General features: G+C 41.8%; 1 protein-coding gene across 1 annotated transcript; it reads left to right on the top strand.

Moving 5' to 3' along the window:
• Positions 1-1,097: 1,097 nt before the first annotated feature.
• On the top strand, positions 1,098-15,452 carry LOC129708298 (tetraspanin-10). Its single transcript, XM_055653971.1, has 3 exons — positions 1,098-1,594; positions 9,389-9,996; positions 14,506-15,452. The coding sequence occupies exons 1-3, from the start codon at positions 1,520-1,522 to the stop codon at positions 14,864-14,866; spliced, it is 1,044 nt and encodes a 347-aa protein (XP_055509946.1). The 5' UTR covers positions 1,098-1,519; the 3' UTR covers positions 14,867-15,452.
• The last annotated feature ends 1,427 nt before the right edge of the window (positions 15,453-16,879 follow it).

Raw genomic sequence — 16,879 nt, 5'->3', positions numbered from 1 at the left:
AACAGATGACCTCAGGATTGCGAGGATGCGAACAGTGGAACTGTTAAGATAATGGTGGGGTGTGGGGGGGGGGAGGAGGGAGGAGAGGGAATGCAGGAGTTAGTTGAAAGTAGAGAAATCAATGTTCATACCACTGGGTTGTAAGCTGCCCAAGCGAGATATGATGTTCTGTTCCTCCAATTTATGCCCTAATTGTGTCCTAATTTTGGAGAGAGAATTTGGGCCCCTTTCTTAGATGAATGGATACTGCTTCAATGTGAAGCTTTCATGATTTAAAATGCGGCATGCAAGTATATGTTTGTTCGATGTGCCAGTGAACTGAGGAAGATAATTATCCCCAGCTTGTCTCTGCATCTGACAACAAGAAGTAATAAAACCAGAATGTAGTGGAAACATGCAGCAAGCCAGGGACTTACCGTGAACAGAAACCGACTTCATGTTTCAGGTTAAATTTAGCTCTTCGAGCTAAAGAGCTAAATGGAACCAATGGATAGTGGGAAAAAGCAAGATTTTTCTATGTTTCTATGTTTCTATGTCATATATTTAGAATCCTGAAAGATTATTAATCTCCCTTGCCATCGGTGCTGCCTGACATGCTGAATATTTCAATTTCTGTATACTTTAACGCTGTAAATATAAATGTGATGGATGTCTTTCTTTCATCATGCACCAATCTTTGTGCAGCATTTTAATGACAATAAGTGTCGAGTTCTACATTTTAATCATGTGTGGGAGTGTAATGTAAAATTAAGAATTTGTATCAGCGATACTTTTAATTCATTGATTCTGCACACCACATAAAAACAAACATAGATTTTCCCATCAATATTATTTAACACAAGGTTAAACCCACTTGTTCATGTGAGTTCATAGTAACGTTGCTATCAGTTAACATTTTGATACCAAGTTCTAAAACATAAATTTAAAATATGCAATATTTAAAAATATTAAAAATATAAAAATTGTCAGCACAGTGCCAGTGTGCTACAGTTGCTGCCTTACAGCGCAGTTCTCCCACATTCCAAAGACATACAGATTTGTAGGTTCATTGGTTTCTATAAATTGTCCCTAGCTTGTAGGATAGAACTAGTGCACTGGTGATCACTGATCGTCGTGGACTCGGTGAGCAGAAGGGCATGTTTCCACATTGTATCTAAAAAAGTGCTGTACATTTTACTATCTGCCTTCCTTCCACACTCTTCCTGTTGTTGAATCAAATTTACAAAATGCTTCTGGAAAAGAAGTATGTTTTTTTGAGAAGCATCTCACTTAGGAAATGAATGCCTTGCTGAGTTGCTAGGACAAGTAGAAAAGTCGGGCATAGGTTTCAGGACAAAAGATTCTTCTATAATCCTTGTGATGACTCTCATGTGATCCAGAAACACGTGGGCAAAGATTGAACTTTCTCTTTCTCGTGTCTGCGGGAGGAAAAATGGAACACTGAATATTCCCGTTGTGAATACTTTGTGCTAACATTCATTTAATTCATAATTTGAGGTCATCTTGGAAGAAGCAGACAATGAAAATGTCGCAATATTTCTCCTTCATCAAGAAAAGGAGAGAAGCAGATGAACTCAGTCCTTTGATATTCAAGGTAAATATTTAAGTTAGAATTACTATGTGAAAAAAATGGCTTTAATAAATGTATTTTTCCTCTGTGTGGTTCCACAGTATTGCTTTACACAAAGATAATAACAAATTCTCATATAATAACCAGTTAAGTAAAGAGCAAGGACACAAAGCTTTCAGGGATAAAAATTACAGTACCTTATGTTCAAAATATGTCCCATTTTTGCTCGGCAAAGGAAATATATGGTGACCAATATTTTTAGGTAAGTGGGACAAAGGAATAATCTCCTGAGAAAAGACATGTTACATTGAACTGACTCAGATAGGTATGCTCTGTTCATCCTTTCAATTGTCTGCGTACAGCTGAGTAGCAGACATCAAGAACTGAGATTAATACCTTGTAGTCTAACTTGACTTTGAATGAAATAACAGTGTATTAGGAATTAGCTGCTTATTAAGTATCAATGAATTAAACCGACCACTGTTCCAAAAATAGTTCTCGCACTGTGTCTTAGATTTTGTAATCAAAATTTGTTCTGGTAGCGGTATTGCCATTTTGTGATTTGAAATAAATATATTAAACATGGCCGATTGCAAAATCCAGTGTTGCTTGTCCATGTATGGTGTGCAGAATTTTTGAATTAATGATTAATGACATCAAGTTTTCAATTTAATATTAAATCTACTATATTTTAAGTATGAAATCTGTTATGAACACAAAATATTGTAATCCATATAGTATGTTCATCTCGACAGCCACAAGTTGGGCTGCACGGTAGCGCAGTGGTACAGTTGCTGCCTTACAGCGCTTGCAACGCCGGAGACCTGGGTTCGACCCTGACTGCAGGTGGTTAAAGTACAGAGTTCGTACGTTCTCCCCGTGACCACTTGGGTTTTCTCCGAGATCTTCGGTTTCCTCCCACACTCCAAAGCCATACAGGATTGTTGGTTAATTGTAAATTGTCCCTAGTGTGTTTAGGATAGTGTTGATGTGCGGGGATCGCTGGTCGTTGCAGACTCGGTGGGCTGAAGGGCCTGTTTCCGCTCTGTATCTATCAACTAAACTAAACGTAACTGAAAGTACACAAAAAAACTGGAGAAACTCAGCGGGTGCAGCAGCATCTATGGAGCGAAGGAAATAGGCAACGTTTCAGCCCGAAACGTTGCCTATTTCCTTCGCTCCATAGATGCTGCTGCACCCGCTGAGTTTCTCCAATTTTCTTTTGTACCTTCGATTTTCCAGTATCTGCAGTTCCTTCTTAAACGTAACTGAAATTTGATTACAATATTTTGCAAAACAACCCTTGTCTCCACACAGCAGTGACCACACAGTTGAAGACTAACTGCACAGAGGTCATTTCAGAACTTAAAATAGTTTTTTCTATAATTACATGAATTGAAGAAGGGGAGAATTTTGTTCAGTATATTTAAATGAAATGCAGATTTGACAAATAAATAGACTCAAGTGAAGTGAAAATATAATCTTAACCTTTTCTTCACCTGCTGTAAGTCAAATGAGTCAAAAGTCAGGGAATTTAAACTCTTTTAAATACTCAAAAACATTCACTGGACTGAGCTGCGGCACATCACAAAGAGAGTTCAATGGTGCAGGTGATAATTAATTCTAACATATGCCTCTGAAAATAGTCGCCATGCTTCAAAGTAATTAATTGACGTGGAAGAGTTTAATATATTTTTGAGTTTTACAATGAAATTATATTTAAATTGTTTGATTTATTCTTTATGTTTGTAGCTTGTTGTCAATTTTGTTTGCCGTTATATATATTCAGATTTCAGATTCAGATTCAAATCTGAATATAATATATGAGAGGCATCAATAGGGTAGGCCTTTTTGAACCAATATGCACTTAGATTTTATTCAAAAATATATTTTATTTATAATATGAAGAGTAAATGTATCATCTTTATCTGATGTCTAATGTTGAAACATAGAAACATAGAAATTAGGTGCTGGAGTAGGCCATTCGGCCCTTCGAGCCTGCACCGCCATTCAATATGATCATGGCTGATCATCCAACTCAGTATCCCGTACCTGCCTTCTCTCCATACCCTCTGATCCCCTTAGCAACAAGGGCCACATCTAACTCCCTCTTAAATATAGCCAATGAACTGGCCTCGACTACCCTCTGTGGCAGAGAGTTCCAGAGATTCACCACTCTCTGGAGTTCCTCCATCAAAGAACAGGACAGGGTGGGGGAGTGGGAGGAAAGTGATTGCAATCAGTCTGTGGTAGGGTCGAGACTCAAAATATCGCTTATCCATGTCCACCAGAGGCGCTACCTGACCTGCTGCGTTACTCCAGCACTAGGGTGGGAGATTGAAACCTTCACGTGGTCCACCCTGTTTCAACGAATGCAATCAACCTGTCGTGCACAAACAGAAGATCAAACAGAACAGGTTGTCTTACAACTTTAGGCTGTGCACGCCATACACAAGAAGAAGACTCTAGCGCTTTACATTCTATGAATGTTTGGCACAAATGCAAGTAATAGAGTATATGTCAGACTTTATTCAAGAAAAAGTAAGAAGAGAGGAGTCTTGCAAGTTGCAAAAAACTAGAAAGAGGTGAAGCCATCAGGCAAATAATCAAAAGAAAATATTCAGTTTAGTTAGTTTGTCACCTGTAGCGAGGCACTGTGAAAAGCTTATGTTACACGCTATCCAGTCAGCAGAAAGACAAACATACAATAATATGTGGGATAAATCATACTTATCTACAGCTGCCTTCCCATTGGGAAGAAGAGGGGTTCCAACCTGAAACGTCACTCACCTGTGTTCTCCAGGGATGCTGCCTGACCTTCTGAGTTTCTCCAGCACTTTGCGTCTATTTTTTTTTGTAAACCAGCATCTGCAGTTTCTTGTTCCTCCCAGCTGTCAGCTCTTTGATGTTCAGGCTGTCTCAGAAGTTCATGCATTCACATTGAAGCATTTTAGCCAGAACCATCCCGAAGATCAGATGCCAATAGACTTAATCTTTCTGCTCCATATCTGGACCGACTATTGGGCAAGGAGAGGGGAGGAGCTGGGGATGCATTCTGGATCTTACCCCTCAGCTTTACAATGGGAGAACTGGCATTGTATCAATGAACCCATTGGTTTGCATAATTTCAGGTAAAACCTTGGCCTATGTAAAGACAGACACAAAGTGCTGGAGTAACTCTGTGGGCCAGGCAGCATCTCTAGACGACAAGGATAGATGACATAGATAGGTGGCCTGTTTGCATGTTTTTACTTATTTGTTATTATTTTGGAATGATTTAAATGTATTTTCTAAAGATTTTATTTGTTTTGACTTTTGCTATTAATTATCTTCATTTGAGTAAATGGAATCAATTAACTACAGTTCATGGCGGCAACCTCAGGGATTTCCAGGGAGAGCGTTTGTAGTACAAGTGAAACTTACCAAGGGAGGACACTCGGGTTACACAAAAAAGCTGGAGAAACTCAGCGGGTGCAGCAGCATCTATGGAGCGAAGGAAATAGGCAACGTTTCGGGCCGAAACCCTTCTTCAGGACACTCAGGTTGTCTATTCCAGATTTAGTTTAATTTAGTTTAGAGATATAGCACGGAAACAGGCCTTTCTGCCCACCGAGTCCTCGTCGACCAGCAATCCCCACACACTGACGCTATCCTGCACACACAAGGGACAATTTTTGGAGTATGGGAGGCAACCCACACAGGTCACGGGGAGAGCGTACACACTCCATACAGACAACTCCCGTAGTCAGGATCGAACTTGTGTCTCTGGCGCTGTAAGGCAGCAACTTTACCGCTGCGCCACCATGTGGCCCAAATCCAGAACTTAAGTCCAGCTTGGAAAGTAGGCTGGGTCCAAGATGATTGGGCCCACTAGAGATGAAATGTGACTGATGGAAAAATGTCCCAAGTTTCAATTGCTGATGGTGTTTACCACACACATTCACGTCCATCAAGGCCAACATGTCAGAGTTGTTTGAGTACAAGCTGCAGCTGACACTTACAAATGTAATTTAATGCTGGCAACAACAGACAGGTTTTCCATGTTACGATTGGGCCTTGGTGGTAACAGTAGTGTTTTGAATATTCCATCCTACAACAGATTTTCAGTTTATCATTATGCAAATGCCATTAAACATGAGAGTACTAATGAGATGAGATCCATGAGATGAGATCCTGTAAAAAAAAAAGACACCAAGTGATGAAGGAACTGAGCGTGTCAGGCAGCATTCCTGGAGAATATGAATCGGTGAATCTGGTTGGGACCCTTATCTTATTTTCAACTGTCAGCACAACATCAACTGCCTTGACCTCTCTACTCTCTTCACCCACTCCAATCTCACACCCTCTGAATGGACAGCCCTCTTTTTTTTCTCCTCTTTTCTACAGATCAGATCATGTGATCTGCCTGCAAGGTATTTCATGGAAATAACTAGCACAGTATTTGTTTAGAACAGACATAACGATTGTACAGTGGAACAATACAACACTATACCATTCATCAACACGATCTAGTTTCAACGTACCACAATATTTGTTTTAAAGAGAAATTATCAAAAGTGGAGAGAACTGTCATATGGCAATAGCTTTGCACACTGTCAGTGCAGCAGTGTTTAAGAGGGAACTGCAGATGCTGGAGAATCGAAGGTTACACAGAAAAGCTGGAGAAACTCAGCGGGTGCAGCAGCATCTATGGAGCGAAGGAAATAGGCAACGTTTCGGGCTGAAACCCAAGAAGGGTTTCGGCCCGAAACGTTGCCTATTTCCTTCGCTCCATAGATGCTGCTGCACCCGCTGAGTTTCTCCAGCTTTTCTGTGTGTCAGTGCAGCAGGGTTGTGTTCTGGGGAGATTCTGCAGTGCATTCTGCTGCACATTCAATCTACATCTTACTCTGACTCAACAATGAACAGGCCAACTGATAAATGCATTTCACATTGAACCTGATCGTGGAGTCTTAGAATTCGGTAGTGAAGAGATGTCAAATATATTCTTTTAAAATCACTTTGTGGAAACTAAATGACCTGCTGTAATAATGAATGTTACTGGCTGCTTTCCCGATGTGACAGTCAAGGAACTGGTTAAAGTGCAACACATGTTGCAAAGATTTCACATCATTGATGGTAAATGAATATGTCAGACTGCAAAATATACAGAATCCGGTAGAGGAGTAGAGATGGCCTAAATGATTAAAGATGAAATTACTTCAATAAAGAGAGAGATAAAATGAAAGTTAGAGAATATGAGATTATTTAAAACTGTTGTGGGAGCTGCCTCCTGATAGCTGGTGTGGGCATCAAAGTACATAAATACAGAGTGGAATTAATGAAGAATTTAAACTCATTCAAATTGGGAGAAGAACAACAATCAGGATGAAGGCCCTGCAGCAGCCTGGGGCTTGCCTGGATTGGACGCCACTCCACAAGACCGAGGGCTATTTTTAAAATGGTGCCAAAACCTGCCAACTCTTGCATGCGGTCCCAGTGGACTATTTCTATAAACTTTGTACTAATTGTGAATTTTGCTTAGGTATGGCGATACTTTACTGAACTGTATTTAAAAAAACAGTTTCACTGTACGTCTGTACATGTGATAATAGAGAATCATTGATCATTGACGTGTAGAAAGGAACTGCAGTGCGCTGGCTTATACCGAAGATAGACACAGTGCTAAAGTAACTCAGCGGATCAGGCAGCATCTCTGGAGAAAAAGTATGGAGTGACATTTTGGGTCAGGACCCTTCTTCAGACTCCAGTCTCCAGTGTGAAGAAGGGTCCTGACCCGAAACGTCACCCATTCTTTTTCTCCAGAGATTGGGTTACTCTAGCACCTGATGTCTATCATCATTGATCATTGACCATTAATTGGATAATCAAACAAACTCATGCTAAAATGTTAACAAAATAAAATGTTAACAACATTTCCAAGGCCCAATGCTGAGAAGTTCCTCAAAATATGACGACTTTGGGTTAGCAGATTATATATCCTCCGGATATAGGGCAGGTTGATTCGGTACACTTTAGTGTCTGGTCCTGCCAGAAAGATGGAAGGTTGCCATGATAGGAAGTAACCCTGAAGGCACACACAGTAGCTCAGACAGGCTTGTATTTTTCATTAATAGGGATGGAATGAATTTCATGGAATCAAATTAATCCGTGCGTGTCTGAGAATAAGCCAACCGAATATCCTTCCTCCACATTAATTGTTGTCCATCATTCCATTTGTATTGGGTACCATCTAAGCCTGAAGCCATTCATGCAGTCTGGAGACTATTGTCTTGTTTTGATCTTTCATGGGGAAGGCATTTTCAATGTTTCTGCAGCTGTTTTAGATTTAACCCTTGACAAGGACAACACATAATTTCGAGATGTAGAAACAAGGAACGGCAGATGCTGGTTGATACAGAAAAGGATAGAAAGTGCTAAAGAAACAGCAGGTCGGGCAGCATCTCTGGAGAACATGGATATGTGACGTTTTGGGTCGAGATCAAGAAACGGAAGAAGATCTTGACCTGAAATGTCGACTATCCATGTTCTCCAGAGATGCTGCCTGACCTGCAGAGTTACTCCAGCACTTGTGTCCTTTTTCAGCGCAAGTGTTGAAGTAAACTGAAATGAATAAAGAAGGAAATTGGCAGCTGATGGAATCTGATTTTTGAGCATTTTAGTTGCATTTGAAGAGAAATTAGCAGTTTGAATGGATTTATAGCGCTGACCTTAATTCCGCTTGGAAGTGATTTAACTTCCATTTGATTAATTGGATATTTTAGCCGAGTGGTATGTTAGTACGTTAAAGAGAATATTATTATTATTTTATCTTCACCCGAGGTGTACAAATCTTAAATGTACGTTCTGGGGAGTTGCACCGACCTGCTGCGGTTGACTGACACAACTCATTCAACTTCATTTGGAATCTGTTGAGAGCCCCCAACCAGAACTCTTCAACACATCGCAGGATGTTTTCCACGATCTAATGCCGGAAGATGAGGTTACCTGCGAGTCATCCTTCTATGGAGGACATGGATAGGCGACGTTCCGAGCTTTAGACTCAGCGATAAAATACGAGTTGGCAGATAAACAGAAAGACCCGCAAAAAAGGGACCCACTTGTTTGATTTCCGGAGATTAAAAGCTCGAGTCCGATCCTTTAAAAAAAAACAAATTTTCAGATTCAATTAGTCTAATTAGTTGATCTGCAAACCCAGCCCTCTAAGCTTTGAAGAACGCACATTGGACCGAAGTCACACAACGCCTATTTGAATGTCTTTAATTCACACGGAGTAACTGTTGGAGTGTAATTAAGTTTCTCACTGAGGCCGACGTATGATTCACTAGAACGTGATACTGTGTTGTTCCTTTTCAGTGTGTGGTGGCGGGTATGTCTGTTTTGGATGAAGCCAAATGGAATGTATAACTGTACAAGTGCGTGAAGACAGGAATGTATTGTTGCCAAAGTAAGATTGTGTGTGTAAGCGCGGGACACAAGGAACTGCAAGTGTTGGTTTACCAAAAAAAAAGTCACAGAGTGCATTTTACTTGATTCAATGGGCACAGCAGTGTGGTCCGGCCACTATCTCTCAAAACCCAGGATTGCTTCCAGATAATCAAATTCTGCAAAGCTTTTTTTAAATTAACTTAGTTTGTTGGATGTGATCAGTGATAGGTTCATCCCAATGATCGCCTGGGTTGAATGGCTTTGGGACGTTGCTTTCTGACGGCCTCCGACCCGACGACAAAACTAAACCCGAGTGTTGCCTCATGGTGTGTCTGATCTTTCAGTGTCCCACTTTTGACATTCCCCTCCTGTCTTCATTCACTCTTGCAGGAGGGTCGGCGAGACAATGGCAGGATGGAGCCCGCGAGTGGTGGTCGCTGTCCTCCGGCGGACGGTGCTGAAACGGGGAGCGGGTTGGGGACCGAGCGCCAGGAAGAATTGGCCCGCCTCTACCATCGACACCATGCGGTCACCAAAGTCAACGTCTACATCAAGTACACAATGATAGTGTTCAACTTCATGTTCACCGTCCTGGGCTCTCTGATACTGGGGGTCGGGATCTGGGGACTCATTGACAAGGAATCTCTAGACGTGGACAACATCAACAATCTCAGCACGGACCCCATGCTGGCCTTTGTCGTCGTGGGCCTTCTGGTCAGCAGCATGTCCTTCTCGGGGTGTGTGGGGGCGCTGAGAGAGAACCAATGCTTGCTGAAATTCTTCACTGTCGGGATCCTGATATTGTTGACAGTGCAGGTAGTCGGTGGGATCACGGTTTATTTCCTGAGAGACCGTTTAGAACAATACGTGGAGAATGGAATGATCCTGGGTGTCAAGAGATATCAGGATGACCTAGACCTTCGTTTTATTATAAACGAAATCCAAAGAGGACTAGAGTGTTGCGGAGTGGAGTCCTACCACGATTGGGAGCTCAACCTGTAAGTGTCTGTTAAATATTCTGATGTACAGTGGCTTGCAAAAGTATTCATACCCCTTGAACTTTTCCACATTTTGTCACGTTACAACCACAAACGTAAATGTATTTTATTGGGATTTTATGTGATAGACCAACACAAAGTGGCGCATAATTGTGAAGTGGAAGGACAATGATACATGGTTTTCAAATTTATTTACAAATAAAAACCTGAAAAGTGTGGCGTGCAAAAGTATTCAGCCCCCTTTACTCTGATACCCCTAAATAAAATCCAGTGCAACCAATTGCCTGCAGAAGTCACCTAATTAGTAAATAGAGTCCACTTGTGTGTAATCTAATCTCAGTATAAATACAGCTGTTCTGTGAAGGCCTCAGAGGTTTGTTAGAGAACATTAGTGAACAAACAGCATCACGAAGCCCAAGGAACACACCAGACAGGTCAAGGATAAAGTTATGGAGAAGTTTAAAGCAGAGTTAGGTTATAAATAAATATCCCAAGCTTTGATCCATCATCCGAAAATGGAAAGAGTATGGCACAACTCCAATCCTACCAAGACATGGCCGTCCACCTAAACTGACAGGCCGGGCAAGGAGAGCATTGATCAGAGAAGCAGCCAAAAGGCCCATGGTAACTGGAGGAGCTGCAGAGATCCACAGCTCAGGTGGGAGAATCTGTCCACAGGACAACTATTGGTCGTGCACTCCACAAATTGGGCCTTTATGGAAGAGTGGCAAGAAGAAAGCCATTGTTGAAAAAAAGCCATAAGAAGTCCCGTTTGCAGTTTGCCACAAGCCATGTGGGGGACAGCAAACATTTGGAGGAAGGTGCTCTGGTCAGATAGACCAAAATTGAAGTTTTTGGCCTAAATGCAAAACGCTATGTGTGGCGGAAAACTAACACTGCACATCACCCTGAACACACCATCCCCACTGTGAAACATGGTGGTGGCAGCATCATGCTGTGGGGATGTTTTTCTTCAGCAGGGACAGGGAAGCTGGTCAGAGTTGATGGGAAGATGGATGGAGCCAAATACAGGGCAATCTTGGAAGAAAACCTGTTAGAGTCTGCAAAAGACTTGAGACTGGGGCGGAGGTTCACCTTCCAGCAGGACAACGACCCTAAACATACAGCCAGAGCTACAATGGAATGGTTTAGATCAAAGCATATTCATGTGTTAGAATGGCCCAGTCAAAGTCCAGACCTAAATCCAATTGAGAATCTCTGGCAAGACTTGAAAATTGCTGTTCACAGACGCTCTCCATCCAATCTTGAGCTTGAGCTATTTTGCAAAGAAGAATGGGCAAACATTTCAGTCTCTAGATGTGCAAAGCTGGTAGAGACATACCCCAAAAGACTTGCAGCTGTAATTGCAGCGAAAGGTGGTTCTACAAAGTATTGACTCAGGGGGGCTGAATACTTTTGCACGCCACACTTTTCAGTTTTTTATTTGTAAAAAAAGTTGAAAACCAGGTATCATTTTCCTTCCATTTCACAATTATGTGCCACTTTGCGTTGGTCTATCACATAAAATCCCAATAAAATACATTTACGTTTGTGGTTGTAACGTGACGACAATGTGGAAAGGTTCAAGGGATATGAATACTTTCGCAAGCCACTGTACATTATAAACCTTAAGCTAGTCTAGGCTTCCTGGCATTTGGATCCCACATCCCCAGTGTAACCTGCCAGAAAAACAATTATTTTGATTACTTTTTATTAAGTGTCGAAACAACAAGTGTTGGTCCACCAGTATGTTGTGCCAAGTCTAAAAAAACCAAGCAGGGTCTCGACCTGAAACGTCACCCATTCCTTCTCTCCAGAGATGCTGCCTGTCCCACTGAGTTACTCCAGCATTTTTTGTCTACCTTAAAAAAAAACAATAGTTCTATTAAGGAAGAAACAAAGACCTGCAGATGATGGTTTATACCAAAGATAGACACAAATGCCAGAGTGACTCGGTGGGTCAGGTAGCATCTCTGGAGAAAAAGGTTAGGTGATGTTTCGGGTCTGGACCCTTCTTAAGGTCATAGAGTCATAGTCATACTGCCCGGAAGCAGGTCCTTCGGCCTAACTCGTTCATGCCGACCTATATGATCTATTCACATTTGCCTGCATTTTGCCCACATCCCTTGAAACCTTTCATATCCGATGGTCGATTGGTAACATAATAGATTTTTTAATGGATATGAGTAGACAGAATCAAAGAACCCCCATTACTATTTACATTATCCACCCTGTTTGGAGATATGCTTCGCTTATTTACTTAGTGTTTAACAGTCCATTAACAATATAACTTTTGTAACCTTTTAAGTACATTTCCAAAGACACTTTGTGGTTCCCTTGGCATCAGTCTTAGGGTGGCAGCAACTCCATCAAGAGTTGGATAAGAATTCCCAGTAATTGACCTTATGATATTATGAGTTAGTGGTTAAGGTTCGGGCACTGAGTTTCGTCAATTTCTAATTTTATGCCTACAGTACTGTTGATTTTGAAATATATTTTGAAATTTGAATCCTGCCTCATTCATTGCCACAGAAGGCTGCAGAGGCCAAGTAAATGTATATCTTTAAGGTGGAGATTGATATTTGCTTAGTACGGGTGTCAGGGGTAATGGGGAGAAGGTAGGAGAATGGGGTTGAGAGGGAGAGATAGATCAGCAATGATTGAATGGTGGAGTAGACTTGATGGGCCGAATGACCTAATTCTGCTCCAATAACTTATAAACATATCTCCCTGCCCACTCTCTCACAAGCACACACACACCTCCTCCACCAGCACTGCAAATGATAGCAGAACATAAAGAGCTGGAGTAACTCACTGGGTCAGGCAGCAACTTTGGACTTGATCAGAACATGGTTGAAGAGCAGGAGAACAGCAGGAATCAAAGAAGGGGAGTAGTGAGAGAGGAGTGAGGAGAACCTTTTCAAAGTACTGGTACGTTGGGGACAGTTTGCAATGGAGCAGTAAAATGGAGACACAAGGAACTGTGGATGCTGGAATCTTGATTAAAACACACTTCAGTACAAAGTACTGTATTTTGCTCAATATTCCAGCATCTGTAGTTCGCTATGAGCTTTAGTATATATTTGTCTGAATTACGAGGAACTCTGGAGCAGGGGGAAGGAAACCAATAGGTGATAGAAGTGGCATTTGAGCAAGTGGTACAGACAGACATTAGTCAGGGGTCTGTAGCATTGTATTTGTTTCATGATTGTTTCTGGCTTAAATACATAATTATGTATATATAAATACCAGTTTGCAAGTTGATGGAGAGCAAATCCTTACAATACAAAATTAGATACTTATGCCAACTGCCTTCATGAATTTAAAATGAACAGATTAACTTGAAACTGGCAAGTTAAAATACACAATGACACAATTCAAAAATGATGCATTGACTTAAAGCAGACACGATCACAGTGTTTAAGCAGGTACTATCACAGTGTTTAAGAAACATTTAGACAGGTACAATAGGATAGGTTTAGAGGGATATGTGCCAAACGCAGGCTGGTGGGACCAGTGTAGACGGGCCATGGTTGTCGGCAAGGGCAAGTTGGGCCGAAGGGTGTGTTTCCATGTGTATAATTCAATGACTCTTAAAATAATTTTTTAAGTTTGCAACACGTTGTGACAATACATTTCTCCGAATTCATGGTCATTCGTTTGATTCACTTTGATTGCCTGTGACTCACATCCACAGTGCTCGTGGTAATAGCTTCGACCATTTTCTATATCTGCAAGTCACTGGCATATTTCACAAGAACAGACAGTTCCATTGACGTAGATCGTCTCAAAGCACAGGAGGTTTTCTGTTTGTTAATCTACTGCATATCACCATTGACAGCAGCTGCAGAGCAGTCTGACACATTGGGCCCATGTAGTGCTCCTTTGAAAGAGACAGATGGGGACAAATGATCTTTTGTTGAAATTGGAAAGGAATTCCATTTAGTTTAGTTTAGAGATACAGCGCTCTTCGGCCCACCGAACCCACACCAATCAGCAATCCCCGTAGACTATCTACACACTAGAGTCAATTAACAATTTTACCGAAGCCAATTAACCTACAAGATTGTGCGTCTTTGGAATGTGGGAGGAAACCGGACCACCCGGAGAAAACCCACGGGGAGAACATGCAAACTCCGTACAGACAGCACCCATAGTCAAGGTTTCGAACCCGGGTCTCTGGTGCTGCAAGGCAGCAACTCTACTGTTGCGCCACCATGCCATTTGTTGTTGGATGGAATTAGCCATTTTTAGAAAAGTATTCACTTAAAAAGTGATTTATTAGGTGATACTTAATGAAAGCATTCAAAAGAATTGGGTTTTCTCGCCTGTTACACTGCAGATATGGGATTCAAATACCCAGAAGCCCAGACGTAGTCAGGATCGAACCCGGGCCTCTGGCGCTGTAAGGCAGCAACTCTACCGCTGCGCCACTGTGCCTCCGTGCCATTTCTTGGTTTAAAAAGACCTTGTAAAGTGTTTCTAAGCCACTGATGTTTTGCTTTGCAGGTATTTTAACTGCAGCTCCCCGGGCATCCATGCTTGTGGAGCTCCCGCCTCATGTTGCATCAATCCACAGGAGAATGGCACGGTGATGAACTCCCAGTGTGGCTTTGGCACGTTGCATATGGAGGAAGTGACAGCCCAGAATTACATCTATCTCCGCGGGTGTATGCCTCATCTCACCAGCTGGCTTACTAAACACGCAGGTTCAATTACTGCTTTAGGTGTCATTCTCATGATTGTTCAAGTACTTGGGCTCATTTTTGCAAAAAAGATACTGAGTGACATTGAACTAATCAAAGCACATTGGAAGCGGAGAGATAGAAATGCTATCAGACTGCCAACAACAGAGGGAGAAACCAGATGAGAACATGGCCTACCTCTTCTATCTTTGTTAGCATGCACCGTGGATGGCACTCACATATATACTTGGGATATTATTGCCCTTGGCTGCGCCTGTCTCTGAAATCCATTCTATGTTTGCTACGTTTTTGTCTAATGAATGATTGTTGTAAGTGGAATACTAGTGTGTTATGGAGAATTATGCACATTGAAAATTAAGAGAAATTACACATATTGAACATCTTCCCAATTATTATGCTTTTTCTTTGTGTATAAACAATAGTTTTACTCACGTTTTTTAATAAAAAGACCACGTTTTGTTACAAATTTGATTTATACAGCTTATTGTTTAGTTTAGACAGACAAAAAGCTGGAGTAACTCAGCAGGACTGGCAGCATTTCTGGAGAGAAGGAATGGGTGACGTTTTGGGTCAAGACCCTTCTTCAGACAGGTTTGGGATAAGAGAAACGAGAGATATTGACAATGATGTGGAGAGATAAAGCCAGTTTAGTTCAGTTTAGAGATTCAGGGAGGAAACAGGATCTTCGGCCAACCGAGTCCGCACCCACCAGCGATCCCCGTACACTAGCACTAACCTACACACTAGGGACAATTTGCAATTTTGACCAAAACCAATTAACCTACAAACCTGTACGTCTTTGGAGTGTGTGAGGAAACCAGAGCACCCAGAGAAACTCGTGTGGTCATGGGAGAACGTACGCACTCCATACAGACAGCACCCATAGTCAGTAGCCCGGGTCCCTGGCACTGTAAGGCAGCAACTACCACTGTGTCACCATGCTGACCAATTGCTTTAGAATAATATTGTGCTGCCCATGTCCAATAAAAATGCCTATTAATAGGAGACCATTTTAAGAACAGCTACTGATACATGTGAAATGAAGGGGTGAAATGAACCTACTAATAATTGTAAAAAGTAATTTAAATTCACAGTCTATATAAAATTCCACTAATCAGATTAAGACTAATGAACATCTGGTAAGATTTTCTCCAATCAGTCTTAATTAGCTGGTGACGTATATGTTGAAATGCATCAGAGCTAAATACAGCGGCCCTTCAAGCAGACAGAATGATTGTGCTATGTGATTTGCATGCGATCCTTTGTTGCCATTCCCATACCAGGCTGCTATGCTGCTGACAAGTTAGCACAACAACCTCAGCCTCTGGTCAGAGTGAATCACGTTGTTGATTAGCCAGACATAATTTGGAATAGTGTGAGCAGTTTTAGGCCCCATATCCGAGGAAGGATATGCTGGCATTGGGGAGGATCCAGAGGAGGTTTACGAGAATGATCCCAGGAATGATTGGGTTAATGTGTGATAAGTCTTTGACGACACTAGGCCTGTACTCATTGGAGTTTAGGACGATGAGGGGGGACCTCATTGAGACTTACTGAAAGGTCTGGATAGAGTGGAATGTAAAGAGGATGTTTCCACTAATGGGAGAGTCTAGGACCAGGGGCTATAGCCACAGAATAAAAGAACATACCTTTAGAAAGGAGATGAGGAATTTCTTTAGTCAGGGGGTGGTGAATCGGTGGCATTCATTGGCGCAGAAGGCTGAGAAGGCCAAATCAATGGATATTTTTAAGGCAGAGATTGATAGATTTTTGATTAGTACAGGTGTCAGAGGTTATGGGGAGAAGACAAGAGAATGGGGTTGGGAGGGAAAGATTGATCAGCCATGATTAAATGGTGGAGTAGACGATTGGCCGAATTCTGCTCTCATAACTTATGAAAATGTATAACAGCTGGCAGCCGCCATTGTTCATGACCAACTGGATTGGAAGGCATGTTTGAATAATTGCCAGCGTGAACAAAGTTTGAGATATGAATATTACATTTCCAGCAGGGGGCGGTATAGTGGCACAGCAGTAGAGTTGCTGCCTCACAGCGCCAGAGACCCGGGTTCCATCCTACAACTTCTTGTCCGGACGGAGTTTGTACGTTCTCCCCTTAACCTGTGTGGGTTTTCTCAGGAATCTCCGGTTTCCTCCCACATTCCAAAGATGTACAG

Source organism: Leucoraja erinacea, chromosome 23, assembly GCF_028641065.1.
Source record: "Leucoraja erinacea ecotype New England chromosome 23, Leri_hhj_1, whole genome shotgun sequence".
Taxonomy (NCBI): Eukaryota; Metazoa; Chordata; class Chondrichthyes; order Rajiformes; family Rajidae; genus Leucoraja; species Leucoraja erinaceus.
The sequence above is the reverse complement of the archived record's forward strand: the minus strand, read 5'-3'. Positions and strand labels throughout refer to the sequence as shown.

Coding starts and splice junctions, on each gene's coding strand:
- LOC129708298 (XM_055653971.1), top strand. CDS start 1,520: ATGAAAATGTCGCAATATTTCTCCTTCATCAAGAAAAGGAGAGAAGCA. Junction 1,595..9,388: donor TCAGTCCTTTGATATTCAAG/GTAAATATTTAA, acceptor TCACTCTTGCAG/GAGGGTCGGCGAGACAATGG. Junction 9,997..14,505: donor CACGATTGGGAGCTCAACCT/GTAAGTGTCTGT, acceptor TTTGCTTTGCAG/GTATTTTAACTGCAGCTCCC.